This window comes from Canis aureus, chromosome 18, assembly GCF_053574225.1.
Source record: "Canis aureus isolate CA01 chromosome 18, VMU_Caureus_v.1.0, whole genome shotgun sequence".
Taxonomy (NCBI): domain Eukaryota; kingdom Metazoa; phylum Chordata; class Mammalia; order Carnivora; family Canidae; genus Canis; species Canis aureus.
The window spans coordinates 16023810-16041867 of record NC_135628.1 but is presented as its reverse complement, the minus strand read 5'-3'; the positions used below and the strand labels follow the sequence as shown (position 1 = coordinate 16041867).

General features: G+C 43.7%; 3 protein-coding genes across 4 annotated transcripts in view; 1 reads left to right on the top strand and 2 right to left on the bottom strand.

Moving 5' to 3' along the window:
- Positions 1–14960, bottom strand: part of KBTBD2 (kelch repeat and BTB domain containing 2) — a 53972-nt gene extending 39012 nt beyond the window's left edge. Inside the window, exons 1-2 of the mRNA XM_077856271.1 lie at positions 14934–14960; positions 4915–5027 (exon numbers count right to left, since the gene is read on the bottom strand). The gene's annotated coding sequence lies outside the window, so the exon portion shown is untranslated. The remainder of the gene's footprint in view (positions 1–4914; positions 5028–14933) is intronic.
- LOC144288623 (retinitis pigmentosa 9 protein) overlaps positions 1–18058 on the bottom strand; it is a 50072-nt gene that overhangs the window by 13624 nt on the left and 18390 nt on the right. The window contains exons 7-9 of one of the 2 annotated variants that reach the window (XM_077856285.1): positions 14934–15017; positions 4915–5027; positions 2770–4594 (exon numbers count right to left, since the gene is read on the bottom strand). The gene's annotated coding sequence lies outside the window, so the exon portion shown is untranslated. Of the gene's footprint in view, positions 1–2769; positions 4595–4914; positions 5028–14933; positions 15018–18058 lie in introns of those variants that run through there. The other variant, XM_077856286.1, reaches the window with a different exon arrangement.
- On the top strand, positions 2145–16431 carry LOC144288470 (uncharacterized). Its single transcript, XM_077855948.1, has 6 exons — positions 2145–2188; positions 2274–2629; positions 2759–2911; positions 11299–13221; positions 15269–15362; positions 16275–16431. The coding sequence occupies exons 1-5, from the start codon at positions 2145–2147 to the stop codon at positions 15349–15351; spliced, it is 2559 nt and encodes an 852-aa protein (XP_077712074.1). The 3' UTR covers positions 15352–15362; positions 16275–16431.

The window sequence follows — 18058 nt, the reverse complement described above, 5'->3', positions numbered from 1 at the left end:
GAAAATTTAAGGAGGCATTCATGTTCAAGGTCATGCAAGTGCATGGTATACATTATGTGTCATAATGTATTATGTTAATTTCCCACCATTACACTGAACTTTAACTCTCTTCTTTCTACAAGCCTTACAAAACCACCCTTTATCCATCGAATCGTTCAATGTCTTTCCCAAGCAACAGAATATGACAGAGCAAGTGACATACCACTGCAGATGAGGGACAATATAAATTACTGATCCTCAGTCCAGGTCAGCCCTCAACTCTACCAGCAATCCTTTTGCACATCTGTAGATGACTGCTTTTTCCCCTCCCTGTAGCACTATGGTAGAGCTTGTTCATTGTCAGCTCAACTAATACCCATTTTTCTTCCTTAGTCACAGCAATCTTAATTTTTTTTTTCAAGTGACAATATGCCCAGCGGAAAAAAAAAACTGTATTTCAGCCATAGGAAGCCAATGTAGTATAATCTGAAGTTGGGCAGGTAGGTCTTCTAGTAAAGCTCCTTAAAACCAAAACTGAGGGGATCCCTGTGTGGCTCAGCAGTTTAGCGCCTGCCTTTGGCCCAGGACGTGATCCTGGAGTCCCGGGATGGAGTCCCACGTCCGGCTCCCGGCATGGGGCCTGCTTCTCCTTCCTCCTGTGTCTCTGCCTCTCTCTCTTTCTCTATGTCTATCATAAATAAGTAAATAAATAAATCTTAAAAAAATAAGATAAAATACCAAAACTGATGACAGAAGAGAAGCTGCTGTGTACCCTTTTGTGCTCTTTTTTCACCCTTTCTCTTCTCAACTCCCTGCTTTCTGCCTGGAACAGCCATCTTGAAACAAGTGCAATTTGAAGACGGAAACCATTGCTAAGGATGGTGGAATGGAAAGAGGAGATTGGGTCGTTGAGACAGCAAGGAGGTTCCAGACCAGCCGGTGATGAATGGCATGCCTCCAGACCTCTCTATGTGAAAGAAAAACTTTTTTTTTTTGAAATTAAAACTTTTATCTAGTTTCAGGCACCACTATTTCTGCTCAAACAGAATTTCTACCTGGTAACACAGTCATCCAAATTTTCAACGCTCCCTGCAAGTCTTATTCCTGGTCTCCATTGAAAAAAATCAAGGTCAAAAGAAAAAAAGAAAAAAATCAAGGTCATCAGATGCTAAAGCACTGAAATCCCTGCCTTCAGGACTTCATGTCCCTCCTATGTGAGTTAACTTTCTTCTGTCCAAGGCAAAGCATTGCAACCAGGCTTAGCTAACCTCACAGTTTCCTCAGAACATCCTCCTAACATCCCTTCTCTCTCCTCTATAGGTAACATCTATCCATCTCCCCATTCTGGCCATAAAGATACTGAAATCTATCTTTAAAAAGCCAAAACATTTTTAAAAACTCACAATCCTCCTTCCAACCCCACGATTCCGGTTAACCACCCTCCTCCCACGTGCAAAGAACAGCAGAGTCGGGCAGCCCAGGTGCCGCAGCGGTTTAGCGCCGCCTGCAGCCGGAGGCGTGATCCTGGAGACCCTGGATCCAGTCCCACCTTGGGCTCCCTGCATGGAGCCTGCTTCTCCCTCTGCCTGTGTTTTTGCCTCTCTCCCTCTCTCTCTCTGAATGAATAAGAAAGAAAAAAACAAAAAACAAAACAAACAAACAACAACAACAAAAAACAGCGGCGTCCGTGTGTGCCAGCTTCCCGCTCAAACTGCCCACCTGCCGGCCCACGGGCGGCCTCCCAGGCCCTCCGTCCCTCACTCTACCCGCCAAGCCTCTGCACCCCTGCTTTTTCTGTCCGCAGCGGGAAGCAGGCTGCACCCCCCACCCCCCCGCCCCCGCGCATCGCCTTCCCTCAGGCCTGCGCCGTCCAGGCCGCCTTCTCCCTCTCCTCCTAGGTCAGCTCCTCTCCCTAAGGGTCAGGGCGTTAGGCCCAAGGAGGGAAGGACGGCAGGAGCTCCGAGGAGGGGACAGCAGCTATCCTCACCGCACACCCTCCAATGGAAGGGACGGCCTGGGCGAGCGAGGGGTCCTCTGGAAGCGCCAGCACCCGCGCGTCCCCGTCCCCGTCCCCGCGCTGCAGCCAGCCCCGGGCAGAAAAGGGCCCCGAGCCGCCTCCGGTGCCCGCGGGCGGGGCGGCCTGGGTGCCGGCCGGCCCAGAGCGCATGCGCGGGCCATCTGCGGGAGGGCGGCGCCTGCGCAGTAGGCGGCACGTGCCCGCCAGACTATGTCAGGGCGGGAGCCGGGCCGCCGGGCGCCAGCCTGTCCGCGTGGCGGAGCCTGCTCGGGGGCAGGTGGGCGTGCGGGGACGCGCGTGTGGGGAGCGCGGAACAGACCGGCCGCGGGTCGGGAGACGCCGGGCTCGCGGCGCGGGCTCCCCGGCCTGGGAGGGCGCGGGGTCGGCCCCGGGCGAGGCCGGGCAGGACACGCCCTGGAGAGGAGCTCCCGGGGCTGCCCGGACCGTCGCGTGCGGCCTGCGCGCTCCTGCCGTGGCCTCCGGGCCTCAGCCGCCCTCCTGCGCGGCGGCGGCTGCTCCTGCTCGGGGAGCCGAGACTTGCTGCTGCTGGAGGGGCCCCGCCCGCGGGCGGCTCGGCCCAGGGCCTGGGGCGCTGCAGCCCGTGTCCCCGAGGCCCGGCGAGCGGCAGAGACGGTGGGGACCCCGCCCCCAGGCTTGGGGTTCTGGGCGGGAACCGACGACGCCTCCGTCGCGGCGGGAGGCGGGAGGCGGGAGGCGGGACACGGCGCTGGCCTCCCCTGAACGCCAACACCTGTTTTGCAGCCCAGGACATGAACTCCTCTTCGGAAAACAGCGCTCACGGTGAGGGCGGTACCGCCAGGCCGTTTTTCTACGTGCACGCGGTGGGCCCTCCGCCGTACCCGAGCCCCTGGTACCAGAATCTCCCCGCTAATCCGTGCTGTGTTCCGGGGGCAGGTAAGAGATCTGAGGAGGTCGGCGGGGTGCGGTGCTCCCCGAAAGCAGCGCCTGAGGTTTTCTGACCCCTCAGGCCGCGACTTCTCTTTCCTCACCCTCCTGCGCGAGAGAGTATGACCGCATACGGGGGCAGGGTTTGAAGTTCACCTTAACAGATAAAATTTGAATTCTACCTGTATGCCAGTTCTTTTGCCAAATACTGGAAGTAGATTCTCTCCTTTGACCTCAACAAACCCATTATTGCTGTCTGTTTCACAAATGAGGCAACGGAGGCTGAGTCCAGGACTCGCCCAGTTACACAGGAGTCAAACCGAAATGTTAGGGAACCACTCTGGTAGAGGCACCTGAGAGCTCATAGTGCCTATAGATTATCCCTTCTCATGTCTGCAGTAGCAAAGATAATGTTAAATCTAATTCTTCGGCGTGCCCTGCTATAGATCCAGCGTGTTGTGTACGTTAGGCAGCTGTTTTCCAAGGATTTGAAAACTAGGTGTGATAAGCACTGCTTTTGAGTTCATCAGTTACTGATCCCACCTGAATAGAATCTTCAGCCCAAGGAGCCCCTCAAGGCGGCCATTTTAGAATCGCAGTCCGAGCAGTAAGGATTTTTGCCAGCAAACGACCTATGCTCAGCTCCTCACGGTCTCCAGCAGGACTGCCTACCTGACATATTTTGGACTTGTCCCTTCACATGAGCTAGTTCCTAAATTTTCATATATAAACATTCCATTAGCTTTGTTTCTCTGGTGACCCCTAACTAATACAGGTGTTGTAACGTGGTTTTGGAATGGTTCGGATGAAGGAATTGTATGAGGAAAACTCTTGAGGTCAGAGGGTGGGAAATTCCTGAGAGAAAGAGATGAATATTGTATCTTAAAATTTACTTGAATTAAAAGGCTGAGATTCTATACTCACGGACTTTTTTTCTTTTAATGGAATTCACCTTTAAGGTTTAAAATCTTGGTCCTGCGGCAGCCCGGGTGGTTCAGCGGTTTGGCACCGCCTTCAGCCCAGGGCCTGATCCTGGAGACCTGGGATCGAGTCCCACGTCAGGCTCCCTGCCTGGAGCCTGCTTCTCCCTCTGCCTGTGTCTCTGTCTCTTTCTCTGTGTCTCTCATGAATAAATAAATAAAATCTTTTAAATAAATAAAATAAAATATTGGTCCTGAGAGTTGAGGTTTAGGAGAATTAAAGTGGTGAGTACTGGGAATAGGAATCAGATCTGTATGCTTGTTTGCTTCCTTAATTGCAACCTAACTCAGAGATTTTACTGAAAAAAAGTTTAGGATTTTACTGTCTTGTGCAACCTAGAATTCCAAGAAAGAAGCCATTTAGGGGCGCCTAAGTAGCTTGCTCAGTTAGGTGTCTGCCTTTGGCTAGATCATGATCCCAGGGACTTGGGATCAGGCCTCAGCCCTTGGAGTCCAGCTTGCTGCTCAGTGGGGAGTCTGCTTCTTCCACTCCCCCCACCCCACTTATATTCCTTCTCTTTCTCAAATAAATAAACCTTTAAAAAAAAAAAAAAGCCACTTCAGGCTGGCTAAATAGGGAATCAAAAGACATAATCCATATTAGAATCTATATCCCTTTCTTTTTTTCCCGCCTTAGGTTTTGACTTTCCCTGTATTGACGTCATTTTCAGCCATTTCAAAGTGGCAAAAGATGGTTACAGCATTTCTGGGCCTGTAATGAATGATTTTATGGCTAGGGATCCCAGAGAAGAGCCTTCTCTTCCAGTAGTTTTTTTTTCTTTCTTTTTTAAGATTTTTTTTTTTTTTTTTTTTGAGAGAGTGAAAGCGAGAAAGAACACAAGCAGAGGGAGGGAGAGAGAGGAAGAATCAGACTCCCTGCTGAGCAGGGAGGCCCATGCAGGGCTCTGATCCCAGGACCCTGGGATTAACCGATTGAGCCACCCAGGTACCCCTTCCAGTATTTTCAACAAGAGTTCCAAAGCTAACTCCTGGTGGTGTGGCTTTGTTACACGTTGTCCTTGTTCTACTTACCAAGCCAGGAAAGACGGACTAGTCTCCTTAACCAGTCTAAGTTATATGCCCCATGTTGAAGGTGGTATGAAGGACAGAGAAGGTCTCTCCTTTCTCACAGGAGCTTGAAGGACCTATTGCCAAGAGAAGAATGGATGCCAGTACAAAAAGATGTTGACTGAAGATAATTTACATCATTTTTGGATAGAGTTAAGTAGGAAACTAGAAGAATGTATTAGAACTTGTTAAATAGCTTGGTGAAATTATGTATTAAACAGCGTATCTGTCATATCCAAGGTTGTAAAGATGGGGGAATATAACATGAGTCCAGTTGAGCAAGAAGACTCAGCATCCTGGCTGTCTTAACCCTACAGGGCAGATTATTGTGGTTTATTTTGTACCTAGTCATTTTGACTTGGAATTATTCAGGAGAGGCAAAACTAGTCTATGAATAATGACATCTCTTTAGTTGAAACTGGTTTAAATTACTTTTTTATTGAAAAAGTAACCAAATGCATTGGCTAAAAATTAAAACAGTATACAAACAAAGAATGAAGTCTTTCCCTCTTATCCCTTTTCTCAGTCTACCAGAAAATACGGCTAGTGATTTGGGTATCTTTATGGATATATATTCTATGCATATTCAAGGATTTTTACTTGTATTTAGTAGGCTTTATTTTTTAGAGCAACTTTAGATTCACAACAAAAGGGAGCAGAACGCAGAAAGATTTCCCATATGCCTCCAGCATGCCTCTCCCATTATCAACATCCTTCACCAGAGTGGTATATTTGTTACAATCAGTGAACCCGCAGTGGTACATTTCACCCAAAGTTTATATTAGGTTGTGCTCTTAGAGCTGTATGTTCTGTGGTTTTGGATAAATATATCATGAAAGATACCTACCCACCTTTATAATATTGTATTGAATAATTTCACTGCCCTAGAAGTCCTTTACTGATTCATGCCTCCATTCTCTCTAACCCTTGGCAACCATCTATCTTTTACTGGTTCTGTAACTTTGCCTGTTCCAGAAAGTTGTATTATTGGAATCCTATAGTATGCTTTTTTTCAGATTTGCTTCTTCTACATAGTAATACGCATTTTGAGTTTCCTTATATCTTTTTGTTTCTCGATATTTTTTTGTTTTTTTACTGCTAAATATTCCATTGTCTGAATAATGTTTATATATCCACTCATCTACTAAAGGATATCTTGGTTTCTCCCAAGTTCTGGACGAATATGTTTAGTTTTGTTAAGAAAGTGCCAAACTAAAAAAAAAAGAAACTGCCAAACTTTCTTCCTTTCGCACTATATCATTTTGCATTTGTACCATCTTGCATTTCCACTAGTAATCAGAGTTCCTATTGCTGCACATCCTCGCCAGCATTGAGTGTTGTTAGTGTTCAGGATTTCAGCCATTCTATTGCTCCTATAGTATCTCATTACTTTTATTTCCATTTTCCTGATGACATGATGTGAAGCATGTTTTCATGTTTACTTGGTAAGATTTGTCTTTGTATTTTCTTTGAGATAAATGTTAAGGTCTGTAGTCTCTTTTCTTTTTAATTTTTATTTATTTATGATAGTCAGAGAGAGAGAGAGAGAGAGGCAGAGACACAGGCAGAGGGAGAAGCAGGCTCCATGCAGGGAGCCCGACGTGGGACTCGATCCCGGGTCTCCAGGATCGTGCCCTGGGCCAAAGGCAGGCGCCAAACTGCTGCGCCACCCAGGGATCCCTGTAGTCTCTTTTTAAATCAGGTTATTTTCTTAATGTTTTAAGTGGTTTTTTTTTTTATATTTTGGGTAACAGTCCTTTATCAGGTATGTATTTATAAATATTTTCTCCCAATATGTGACTTTTTATTCACTTGACAGTATTAGTATCTTTTGTGAGTTTTACATTTTAATGAAGTTTAGCTTATCAGTTCATTCTTGCATGGATCACGTATGCCACTGGTTTTGTGTCTAAGTAATCACCAAACCCAAGCGCATCTAAGTTTTCTCTTGTGTTACCCTTTAGGTCTTAGAGTTTCTGTATTTTACTTAGAGGTGTGTGGTCCATTTTGAGTTAAGTTTTGTGAAGGGTGTTTGTTGTAAAGTTTGTGTCTAGGATCACTTTTTGTACATGTGTCTAGTTGTTCCAAAACAATTTGTTGAAAAGACAACAATCTTTGCGCCATTGTATCATCCTTGCTCCTTTGTCAAACATTGGTTGATTATATTTATATGGGTCTGTGTGTGAGCTCCCTATTCTACATTGATCTATTTGTAATTTCTTTAAGTTTTTTTTTTTTTTTTAGATTTTATTTATTCATGAGAGACACACAGAGAGAGGCAGAGAGAGAAGCAGACTCCACGCAGCCCTGGACTGAAGGCAGCGCTGAACCACTGAGCCACCCAGGCTGCCCTTATTTGTAATTTCTTACGTGTTTGGTAGACTTCACCAGTGAACCTTTCTGGGCCTGGTGCTTTCTGTTCTGTAAGGTTATCAGTTAATTGATTCACTTCCTTTAATACAAAAAGATCTATAAAGATGTCCATTTCTACTTCTGTGAGTCTAGTTTATCTTCCAAGGAATGAATTGGTCCATTTTTTGTAGGTTTTGAAAGCTGTGATAAGAGTTCATAGTATTCTTTCCATCTTTTTACTGTCCACAAGATTTGTAGTGATGTACCCTCTTTTATTTCTAATGTTAGTCATTTGTGTCTTCCTTTTTTTACTCAATAAGCTGGCTGGAGGCTTATAAATGTTACTGATCTTTTCAGTGAACCAGCTTTTGTTTTGTTTTCTATCGATTTTCTTTTGTCGATTTCACTAAGTATGCTTTAAATTTTCTTATGCTTGGATTTAATTTGCACTTCATTTTTTAGTTTCCTAAGTTACAGGCTAGATGATGGATTTTCAGATCTTTTTAGTTTTGTGAATTTTTCTCTAAGCACCACTTCCATGCCATCCAACACATTTTGAGAGGTTCTATTTCATTTAGTTCAAAATATTTTTAAATTTCTTCTGAGATTTCTGTATTGACTGTTACTTTAGTAGTGTATTTAATCCAAAAGTATTTGGGGATTTTACAGCTATATTCTGTTGTAGGCTAAGAGTAGATGCTGTATGATTAATATACATTTTAATTTCTAAAGGTGTTTCCTGGCTCATCGTACAGATATCTTGGCACATGCTCCATGTGGGTATATGTGTATTCTGTTTGATGAAGTAGTCTGTGGATGTTAGTTACTTCCATTTGGTTAAGGGTGCTGTTCAGTTCAATCATCCTTATTCATTTTTTTACCCACTGCATCTGTCCTGTTCTGATAGAGGAGTGTTAAGGTCTCCCAACAGTAATAGTGGGTCATTCCATTTCTCCTTGCAATTCTATCACTTTTTGCCTCACATAGTTTCACCCTTTGTTAAGGGCATACACTTTAGGGATTGTTACGTTTCAGTGAAGAATTGAGGTTTCATGCAATGCCACTCTTTGATCCCTTTCCTTGCTCTGAAGTCTGCTCTGTCTGAAAAAAATAGTTTGTTCACTTTCTTTTGATTCGCTTTAGCACAGTACATCTTTCTCCATGCATTTACTTTTCATCCCTGTCTTTATATTTAAAGCCAAGTTTTTGCAGACAACACAGGTTTTGCCTTTTAGGATATTTTGTAATATTTTCTTGATTACCAGGCATTCTGTACTGGATAAAAGGAACTGTTCTAAATAGGACTTTAGTGATGTGTTAAGTTGTGGAGGTAGGACAGAGATCATAGTCCTCTGGCTATTGAAGGACTATGATGTTAGGTGTCTTTTAGTGAGATTGTGTCTTTGGACTTGCACAGTACTTTACCTTCCTCCTCCCGTGGTAGAGAAGGGTGGTTAGGATGGGTTTGAGATTAAGTGTTTGCCTACCCCCTTATCAATTAGGCTCTGGTTAACTAGCTTGTACTAAGGTCCAGTATTTGTAGGAATAGAGCTCTTCTTGTGTATATCACAATGGTTTCTATTCCCCACTCTTCCTGTGAGAGTTTTTTCCTAGATTTACTCTAAGAAATTGGTTGAGCTAGTATAGATAAAACTCAAACCAAAGTAAGGGGGAGGGTTCCCTATAAATGGGTCCTTTAAGTTTAACTCTTAGATTTGTTCACCATGAGCCTGCAGTTCGTCAGTGACAGTTCAGGTTTCTGTACCCTACTACTAGTTCCTATGGAATTTTTATGTTAGATTTATATTCCTGTAAATTTGGCTTGTCTGCTTCACATATCTCTCCAACATGGGGGGTAGCACTTCACCTGTAACCTACTGCTGTGAAAGATCTGAGAAGAGTTCTTGATTTTTCAGTTGGGCTCTTTACTTTGTTCAGAGTAAGTGACTTCCAAACTTCTTAGGTAAAAAAAAAAACAAAAAACAAAAACAAACTTCTTAGGTATCCAAAATCAGAAGCTCTACCTGCTTTTAATATTAATTAGACATGCAGTACACATAGCTGTATAATTGAAATAGAAGGCCAAATTCATGCTTTATAAATACACTGATTTTGAATCAATATTAAATTCTCCTTGCCTTAGTACCCTGCTTTGTATAACAAGATGAATTAATTTTCTTTTGCCGTTGGCCAATATTTCCTCATTTCCCCCACCACCCAGCCTCTGGTAAACACTAGTTTACTGTTTCTGAGTTCATTTTTTCTAGATTTTACATAGAAGTGAGATGATGTAGCATTTATGTTTCTCTGTTCAACTTATTTCTCTTAGGAAAATACTCTCAAGGTCCACCTATTGTCACAAATGGCAAGATTTCCACTTAGAAAAGGTTTGGGTAGCAGTGGAAGAAGTAATGAAGGAAGATGTCCCAGAAAAGTGAAGAGGAGTTGGCCTGTGGGGGAACCCACAAACAGCTACAGCCTTAGAGGCTTAGTGGGAGAGTGATGATACAGTGACAAACCAGATAATGAGGGCCTTTTGGTATCCTAAGGAGTGGGATCATTGTTCCTTATTTCCTGATTGGCAGTGACAAGCCCTTCAAATACTGTCTCTCGAGTGAGGGGTCACAGTTGGGTCAAAAAGACAAATCTGGGAGTGCCTGGCTGGCTTAGTTGGTAGAGCATCCAACTCCTGATCCTCAGGGTCATGAGTTTGAGCCCCACATTGGGTGTAGAGATTACTTTCCAAAAAAAATGAAAAGAAAGAAATAAAAGAAAGAAAGGAGGGAAGGAGGGAGGAAGGAAGAAAGAAAATAAATGAATTCTGGAACTAGTATGGTTTATAGACTTCTAAATATCAGAAAGATGGGTCAAGGAAGTTTCTAGTAGTAGTTACTGAGGTAAAAACATGGCAGATGACTTAAAGTCCTATGCATGTTAGCAGAGGGAGAAAGGTATTACAAAGAGTAGCCATAGATTTTGCTGATTAGTGAGGGACAAAATAACTCAAACACTTATGTTTTTGCAGTGGGTAGTTGAATAGGGTACTGTGGTGGATGCTAGTGGAAGGGAATCTGCTATTAAGGTATTTTGGTCTATTGTATGATATAGTACAACTTTTGTGGTGGGAAGTTATCAGACTCATGAATTTCTTTCTGTTGGCTTCTAACCTCTTTAGACAGTGTTGAACTCCAAGCTGAGACTTGTCTGTTCCCTTTCTATAAAGAAAAAAGAACATATACTTTTATGTATAAATACATTAGGCCAGGTCCGAGAGACATTTTGATGTAGTCTTAAAAAGAGTGAAACTGAGTTCATAGGATCAGCCATCAGTAAATTGTCTGATGAACACTGATCTGAATATAATTACTGTTTTCATATACTAAGTAGAAGTTTTAACTTCATTTGCCTTTTAAAGTCCAATCCTTTTCCCCACATGAATTTGTGTGAAAGAAATGTGTCTGGCATTATTGGCATCATTGAACTATTTACCCCTAAAGAGAGGAAAATGGGGAAAGCGGGATGTGTGTATGTGAATGAACAGTGCTGAATGAACAGGTTTACAAAGGCTTGTACGTACAAAGAACTTTTGTTCTTCTTTGCTCTATAAGAGCTGACATAATTATTCTTTCCTCAGCCACAACAATCCTGAATTACGCTTACTAGGTGCTTGGTCTCTTTGAAAAAGAGATACTACTAAGTAGTAGTGATTCATAATATGCTGAATTATCTGATGGCCTGGTAACCAACTAATCAGTTCAGTTGCCTGCTTTAATGGTGAAGGAAGGTTCTGGAGGCCCCACCATTCTGGTCATTGCCCTTTCCCTTGTCGAATCCTGAGGATCTCCAGGGAGAAAGTAGAGGCCGTTAGCTACCAACTGGCATAGAAGAAACTGCATATGTTAACAAGTGGTGTGGCCACATGGCTGCATACTGGCTGAATGTTGTGACTGGCTGCAGGACACAGAGTGGCTAACTGCTGTGTTCTTCTCCTCCTAGGTTTCAGAAACGGAAGTCTGTATTTTCCATATTCGGTGGTACTCAGTGAGTATCCTGGCTTCCTCATCCCTCAGTCCCCGTTGCCCACTGCATTTTACCGAAGACCTATGTTTTGTAACACAGCACAGTTCCGGCAGTGTAGTGGCTATGGACAGAAAACAAATACGAAAGAGACTCAGACTGAACCTCATCAGGCTGAAAATATGACTCAGAAACAAGACACCCACTCAGAAGGTGATAGGGTGACCAGTATCCTGACTTCTAATATTGACACAAAAGCCGGCAAACCTGAAGCAACAGGTAGGGTTTTGTCTTCTGTTGTCCAGAAGGAGCCACATCCTGAGAGCCCTTCTCATAACATCGTGTACAGGATATCACCTCAAGGACACTATGTACCTGAGAAGGCAAAAACGAGGCCAGAACAGAGCAAAGGATGCCCTGTAACACAGTTCTGGAAGACTTTGAAGGAAACTATCCGTTTATATAACCTAACTTATGGTAAGACCATGCCAGAGAACCTGGTGCAGCATAGTGGGATTTCACAGAGTCCTTGTGAAAGTAGAAGTGTGCTCTATAACCGTCATGAGGGTGCAGACAGCATCACAGGTAAAGATGATGAAAGCACTATCTGGTCGAAACAGTGTCATGATGTAAAACATGATGAGGTGGTAAAGTCAGGCTCCATCAGGGACATGAACTTGGGAAAAGAAAAAGGCTGTGCAGCTGTTCCCCAATTCCTGTCCTCTCCAGGTGAAGCAAAAGACAGAGATGAAATCCAGGATACACTAAACTCCAGTCTGTGCCAGTCTTCTAGAGATGGCAATCAGCTCCAGCAGGAAAGGCCGTTCTGCTCCAGCAATAAGGCCATTGAGGACCTGAGCCTACAGTCCAAATCCCAGAGTCCCATTAGCTTTGGGGAGAACATGCCAGACAATGGCAGTGGGGGCCATGGCCTCCTTGTGAAAGTGGATGAAGGTGAAGTGGTAGAGATGCACAGCTGCCCTCAGAGTTATGTCCCTCCCCCTACCTCTCTGGCCCAGTTCAGCCAAGTCAGTGAAGGCATTCAATGTGATATGAGCCAGTGGCAGGATGCAGAACACGAACAATCTCCTGAGTCATCACCAGAAAGCAGAAAGACCTCAGAGGAAGGGGCAGTCAGGTGTGGGGAATTGGATGAGGTGGTGGTGAGGAACGGCTTCCCCAAGTATGTTCCTAACCACGCCTGGTTGGCCCAGATGAACAAGGGAGTAGATGCGGGGATTCAGTGTGATGGCAGCTGGTGGCAGGATGCAGAGCTGGAGAAATCCCCTGACCAAATGCCTTCCAAAGATGAGGAGTCCTCACCAGCCTGCAAAACTGAGGGCCCACAGGGAAAGACCATCAGGACTGGGGAACTGAACACAGATGAAGAAATGACCAGGAAGGATGAGACTGAGGAGGAGGAGCACGAGAACTTCAAGAAGTGTGCAGATATTCAAAAGTCTGTGACCGGCAGGAAGCAGACATCCCTGAGCAACTTCTCAAGTGGGAACACAGGCTATTTAGTGAGGGAAAATGCTGCCTCGAACACTGTACTTCTTGAGGATTCAGAAGACTGTGACTTCGAAGAGGAAGTTGAAGGTGAAATGGAGGAGCTAGACTGCCTCTTTGCAGAAGTTAGTCCACTGGGCCCTGTGGCCTCTTCAAAAGGACAGATTTATCACAAGGCCGGCAGGATCATCCGGATGCCACCTGAGTGCTGTCTCCCTTCCCAACTTCTTATGTGGCCCACCAGAAATAAGAACAGGTTAAAGCATGGAGAATATGAGAGCATCCCTGTAGTGTGCAAAGTGACAGGACAGGATGGCCGGTTCCGAGGGGAATGTACGACGGCCATGCAGGAGGGGTTGGAGTCCAAGAGAGCCTCTCATAAGTCCTGGGAACGTAAGTGACTAATGGGCTCATCCTATTTGGTGTCTCTGCTGGTTCCATACTGGGTCCTGGATGCAAAGGCAGCCATAGATCAATAGTGTTTCTCCATTTTGAAAGTATGTTTTTTGTTTTTTTTTTTAAGATCTTATTTTATTTATTGATGAGAGAGGCAGAGAGGCAGAGACACAGGCAGAGGGAGGAGGAGGCTCCCCAAGGAGAGCCTGATGTGGGACTTGATCCAAGGACTCTGGGATCATGCCCTGAGCCAAAGGCAGGCACACAACCACTGAGCCACCCAGGTGCTACTGAAAGACTGTTCTTAAACAACTGTAGGTGCCCATGTTTGTAGGATTGGCAGAGATCCCAAGTTTGAAGTCCTGCATTCTAGGAATTGTAATTTGAAACAAAGAGCTATAGGAGATGATGCAGACCTGGGTGGTGGGAAAGGACAGGAGGCAGAGAGAGAAAAGAGTGATGGACATAGATCTAGGTAGAGTTGCTAAGAACGGGCAGTCCCATGTAGAGGTGGTGAATTTTGATAAAAATTTGGGAGCTGTTCTTTGGAGTGAGAATGGAGACAATAGCATGAGCTCAAATGGACAGCCAGGCCAGGTCAAGTATGTTCCAGGGATTGAGCATGAGAACAGCCAGCCAGGGGGAGAACTGTGAGGAGTTGGGAAAGTGGTGCTAAAATAGATATTTTGGGGCACCTGAGTGGCTCAGTGGCTGAGCGGCTGCCTTTGACTCAGGGCGTGATCCTGGGGTCGTGGGATTAAGTCCTGCATCACGCTCTCTGCAGGGACTCTGCTTCTCCCTCTCCCTGTGTCTCTGCCTCTCATGAATAAATACAATCTTTAAAAATCTTAAATAAAATCTTTAAAAAAAATAGTAGATATTTTCCTTTTTAGATTTTGTCCTGTAGGCAATATGGGGGTGCCAAAAGTAAACTGAACAGAGAAAAGACAGGAAGAAATGTGCTCAATGCATCTTCACCTGGTGGGACTGTATAGAAGTTTGAAGTGTAGCTGTATGGCTGAAACTTCTATATAAAGTCAGTTTAGGGGGAGCCCTGGTGGCTCAGCGGTTTAGTGCCACCTTCAGCCCAGGGTGTGATCCTGGAGACCCGGGATCGAGTCCCATGTCGGGCTCCCTGCATGGAGCCTGCTTCTCCCTTTGCCTGTGTCTCTGCCTCTCTTTCCCTGCCTGTCTCTCATGAATAAATAAATAAATCTTAAAAAAAAAAAAAAAAAAAACTAAAGTCAGTTTAGTTGAACATTAGATATAAAGTGATGAGGATCCTAACTCTGATAGGAATTAAAATATCTACATTCTCAGAGAATCCATCAATGAAATTGATTCTTTAAGAAAAAAAACAAAAACAAAAAAAAACTGGGGTTTGAACATGAGTACCAGGAGAAAATGGTAATAACATTCTTGGAAAAGTAAACTTGGGAAGGGGAGTTGTTTTGCTTTACTGTGTGGTTGTTGGTGGGAGGACTGGACTAGCAAGTCATGCAGACCTGGTTGAAGCTTGAGTTTGGACTACCCTATGATTAGGGAAGGGGCTCAAGGAGTGGGAAGGACCAAGAGTGGAGCCTGGGGGATGATTATATCTGGGGTGCAAAAATAAAGGGAAGCAAGTGATGAATGGGCTGCATAAGGGGCCCCCTGAGGAGACTGAAGTTCCAATCTTAGCTCCCAAACCAAAACACTGTCCATCTTACCTTTAGTCTTCTCAAAGTCTCATTTGCTCTGCTGTCATTTCCCATCAGTGTGTAGGAATCAGTTTTCCCCATCCTATCACAGCCCTGTGAAGAAGATAACTTTAATTTACTCTTGGTTATACAGTTAAGATGGTAATTTTCAGGCCAAATTCTCTAGATTGTGTCTCTTATTTTGTTTTTCAAATCATGTGATGATTTTCCTGCCAAGGACTGTAGAATGATAATAGTATCTTAAACAATAGATTTCTCATGAAGGATGTATTTTGTATTTGTTTTTTCCTTTGGTTTTTTAAGCAACTTGGGTTATTTACCGTATGAATCACTTCTTCCCTCAGGTAACTGTCAGAGGTGGAAAACCAAGGTACCTTACAAAGTTTCAAACAGATTCGAGGCAGATGCTGTAAAGTTTAGGAAATAGCAGGTACAGAGGTTGGTATCTGTGTCCAATTTGGATTTCTCATGATTGGCTTTTAGGGCTTTGTTTGGGGTTTCCTACTCAGTGAATAGTCTGCCCTCCAAAACTAGCATTGCTTGTGGGCAGTAAAAAATGGCAGCAGTCTGATTGGGTAATAGACCTGTTTTTTTGTTTGTTTGTTTTTGTTTTTTTTTTTTAGACCTGTTTCTATAGATCCTCACTTACTAGTAGATTGGAGCCAAAGCCTTTCAGTTCTGTGGAGTGTTTTTTTTTTTTTTTTTTTTTTAATTTATGATAGGCACACAGTGAGAGAGAGAGAGAGAGAGAGAGGCAGAGACACAGCCAGAGGGAGAAGCAGGCTCCATGCACCGGGAGCCCGACATGGGATTCGATCCTGGGTCTCCAGGATCACGCCCTGGGCCAAAGGCAGGCGCTAAACCGCTGCGCCACCCAGGGATCCCTGTGGAGTGTTTTTTATGGTAGTTTTCCACATTTAATTCCCAGTGCTGTTGATGGTGGTCTGTTGTGGGTTATATGGGATTATGTAAGTTATCTGAGTGGCTTATCCAAGTGTCCAAGTGTAGAACTGGGAGAGCTAGGTACTGGAAGTTCAGGGTCTCCCTTAAGGAGCTAGTAGCATGACAGGTTTCTCTTCACACTGAGTCTTGGTGTTGAGTATCCTTGCCACACCTTCAGCCTCTAGGCCTGGAGTGTCAGGGCACAAGTGGTGACTGGCCCTTTCCATGTCATCCTGCCTTGCAGTGGTCATGAAGGAAAGCCTGATAATCACTCCCAGGCAAAATGTTAAGATCTTTAACTTTATCCTAAAAATGAAAACTAAAGATATTAGTAATGATTCTCTGCATAAGATATCTTGAGTTTGTTATATATCTAATTTAAGGAATTCTTTTATTGTTATTTCATAGGAAACAGATTACTGCGTTCCAGTTATATAGAAGAACTAAATAAGTGATGCATCATCATGATGGTTTAGATTTGAATTAAGAAAGCGATCATACCAACAAAAAGAAAACGTGACATTATAAAGCCTTTGGAATTAAATAAAACAGCAAATAAATTGAATTGCATATGTGTGGGATTCTCAAGCATTTTCTTCCCCTCTCATAATGGCCACATCACTAATAACACCATCAGTGAAGTTGGGTCATTCATGAATACTTCTGCCGTGTATATTGCTGTCTTGTAATCTCCAGGGACCTTTAAATATGGGGAAAAGGATGGTGGAGTTGAGGACAGAATAAATAGATGAAGGATTTGCCATAAACAGCAACTACCCTGAAGATAGAGACTGACCTTATTTTCTTTATAGTATTTTCACTGATCAGTATATCCATTGGTGGGTTGTAGTATGTTATTGACTTCCAGCATACACTCAGAAACAAGGGGAACTTTAGGCAAATAAGAGTTCCTTATACCCAGAGCCTACCACCTATATGGTCAATTTGTGGAACCAATCTTTTCCCAAATAAGTGGCACAGGTTAAGTCTGTGACTAGTGCTAAAATGTTTCTATGTGGATGAAGGCTGTCCTAAGGGTATTTGTAAGATAGGGCAGATGTAGAAAGGCTAGCGTTGCCTCCTAGAAGGACACTCTGGGCGATTCTACGAATATTGTGATGCATATGAATGGATCAACTCTGACCCTCTGAGTTGCCCAGTGATGAGTTAATTCTATTTGTTTACTATATTTTTATGTTTTTAAACTATTTCTAACATCTACGGTAACAAAATTAATTAACAAAATTAACTCTCAAGATGGGTTAAGGAGATGGTACAAAGCAGTAACACTGCATGAGATGCAAAAAGGCAAGCAAAAGATAATACGGTTTCTAAAGCTGGTCTTACAAGGTTTGTGACTTACCTCCCACCTAACCCCTACCTAAAATATTACGTAGATACTCTAAGAAAATATCTGTGACGCCCATCCCCATCCATGGCTAGAGTATGGGACTTTTCTGTGGTTTAGTAACACCTGCATTTTTACTTTCATAGTTTGTGATATGTCCACATGGGAGAGTTACATGAGAGAGTTTTCACCCTTGATATCCTGTATTCCTTACTGCTATAGTACCTCCATGGAATAGTTAGACATCATAGCACTCAAATATTTGTAAATGAATGGCTTATTGTGAATTTATATGAACAGTTTTAGCCTTGTGAGTGTTCCCACCATCATTCCAAGTCCAGAACATAACTGAAATGGGGAGGCTGAGTTAGGAATGCACTGGCTGGAGTAACTGAATAATAAGATTTGGATCCATATAATCCAACTTCTTATCTGGGAGCCAGGAAGGCATTCCATTACTCTGACTCCCCCCGCCCCCAACAATCTGATTCATTTACCTATAAATCCCCACGAGAAGTTAAAAGTGTGGTTTTCATTAATGTGGTAGTATGAGTTGAATCTCATCACTTTTTTGACACCTGTGAAATAGTTTCAAGTGTTGGTGAACTAAGGCACTTAAATGGACCATAACTTGGGCTCTCTGGCTACTGGGAAGACGTTGGACCCAAGAAGGTGGGGAAGATTGTAATACTGGTATATGGAAGAGCAAGCATAAAAAGAGGAGGATGGTCCAATCAACACTTTGCCTGCTTTGTAACCCCTCCCAAAGTCTTACCTTTATTCTAGAGGTTAGATGAGAAGTCAAGAGTAAGTCTGGTAAACGAAGTCCAAAATGAAGGGTACA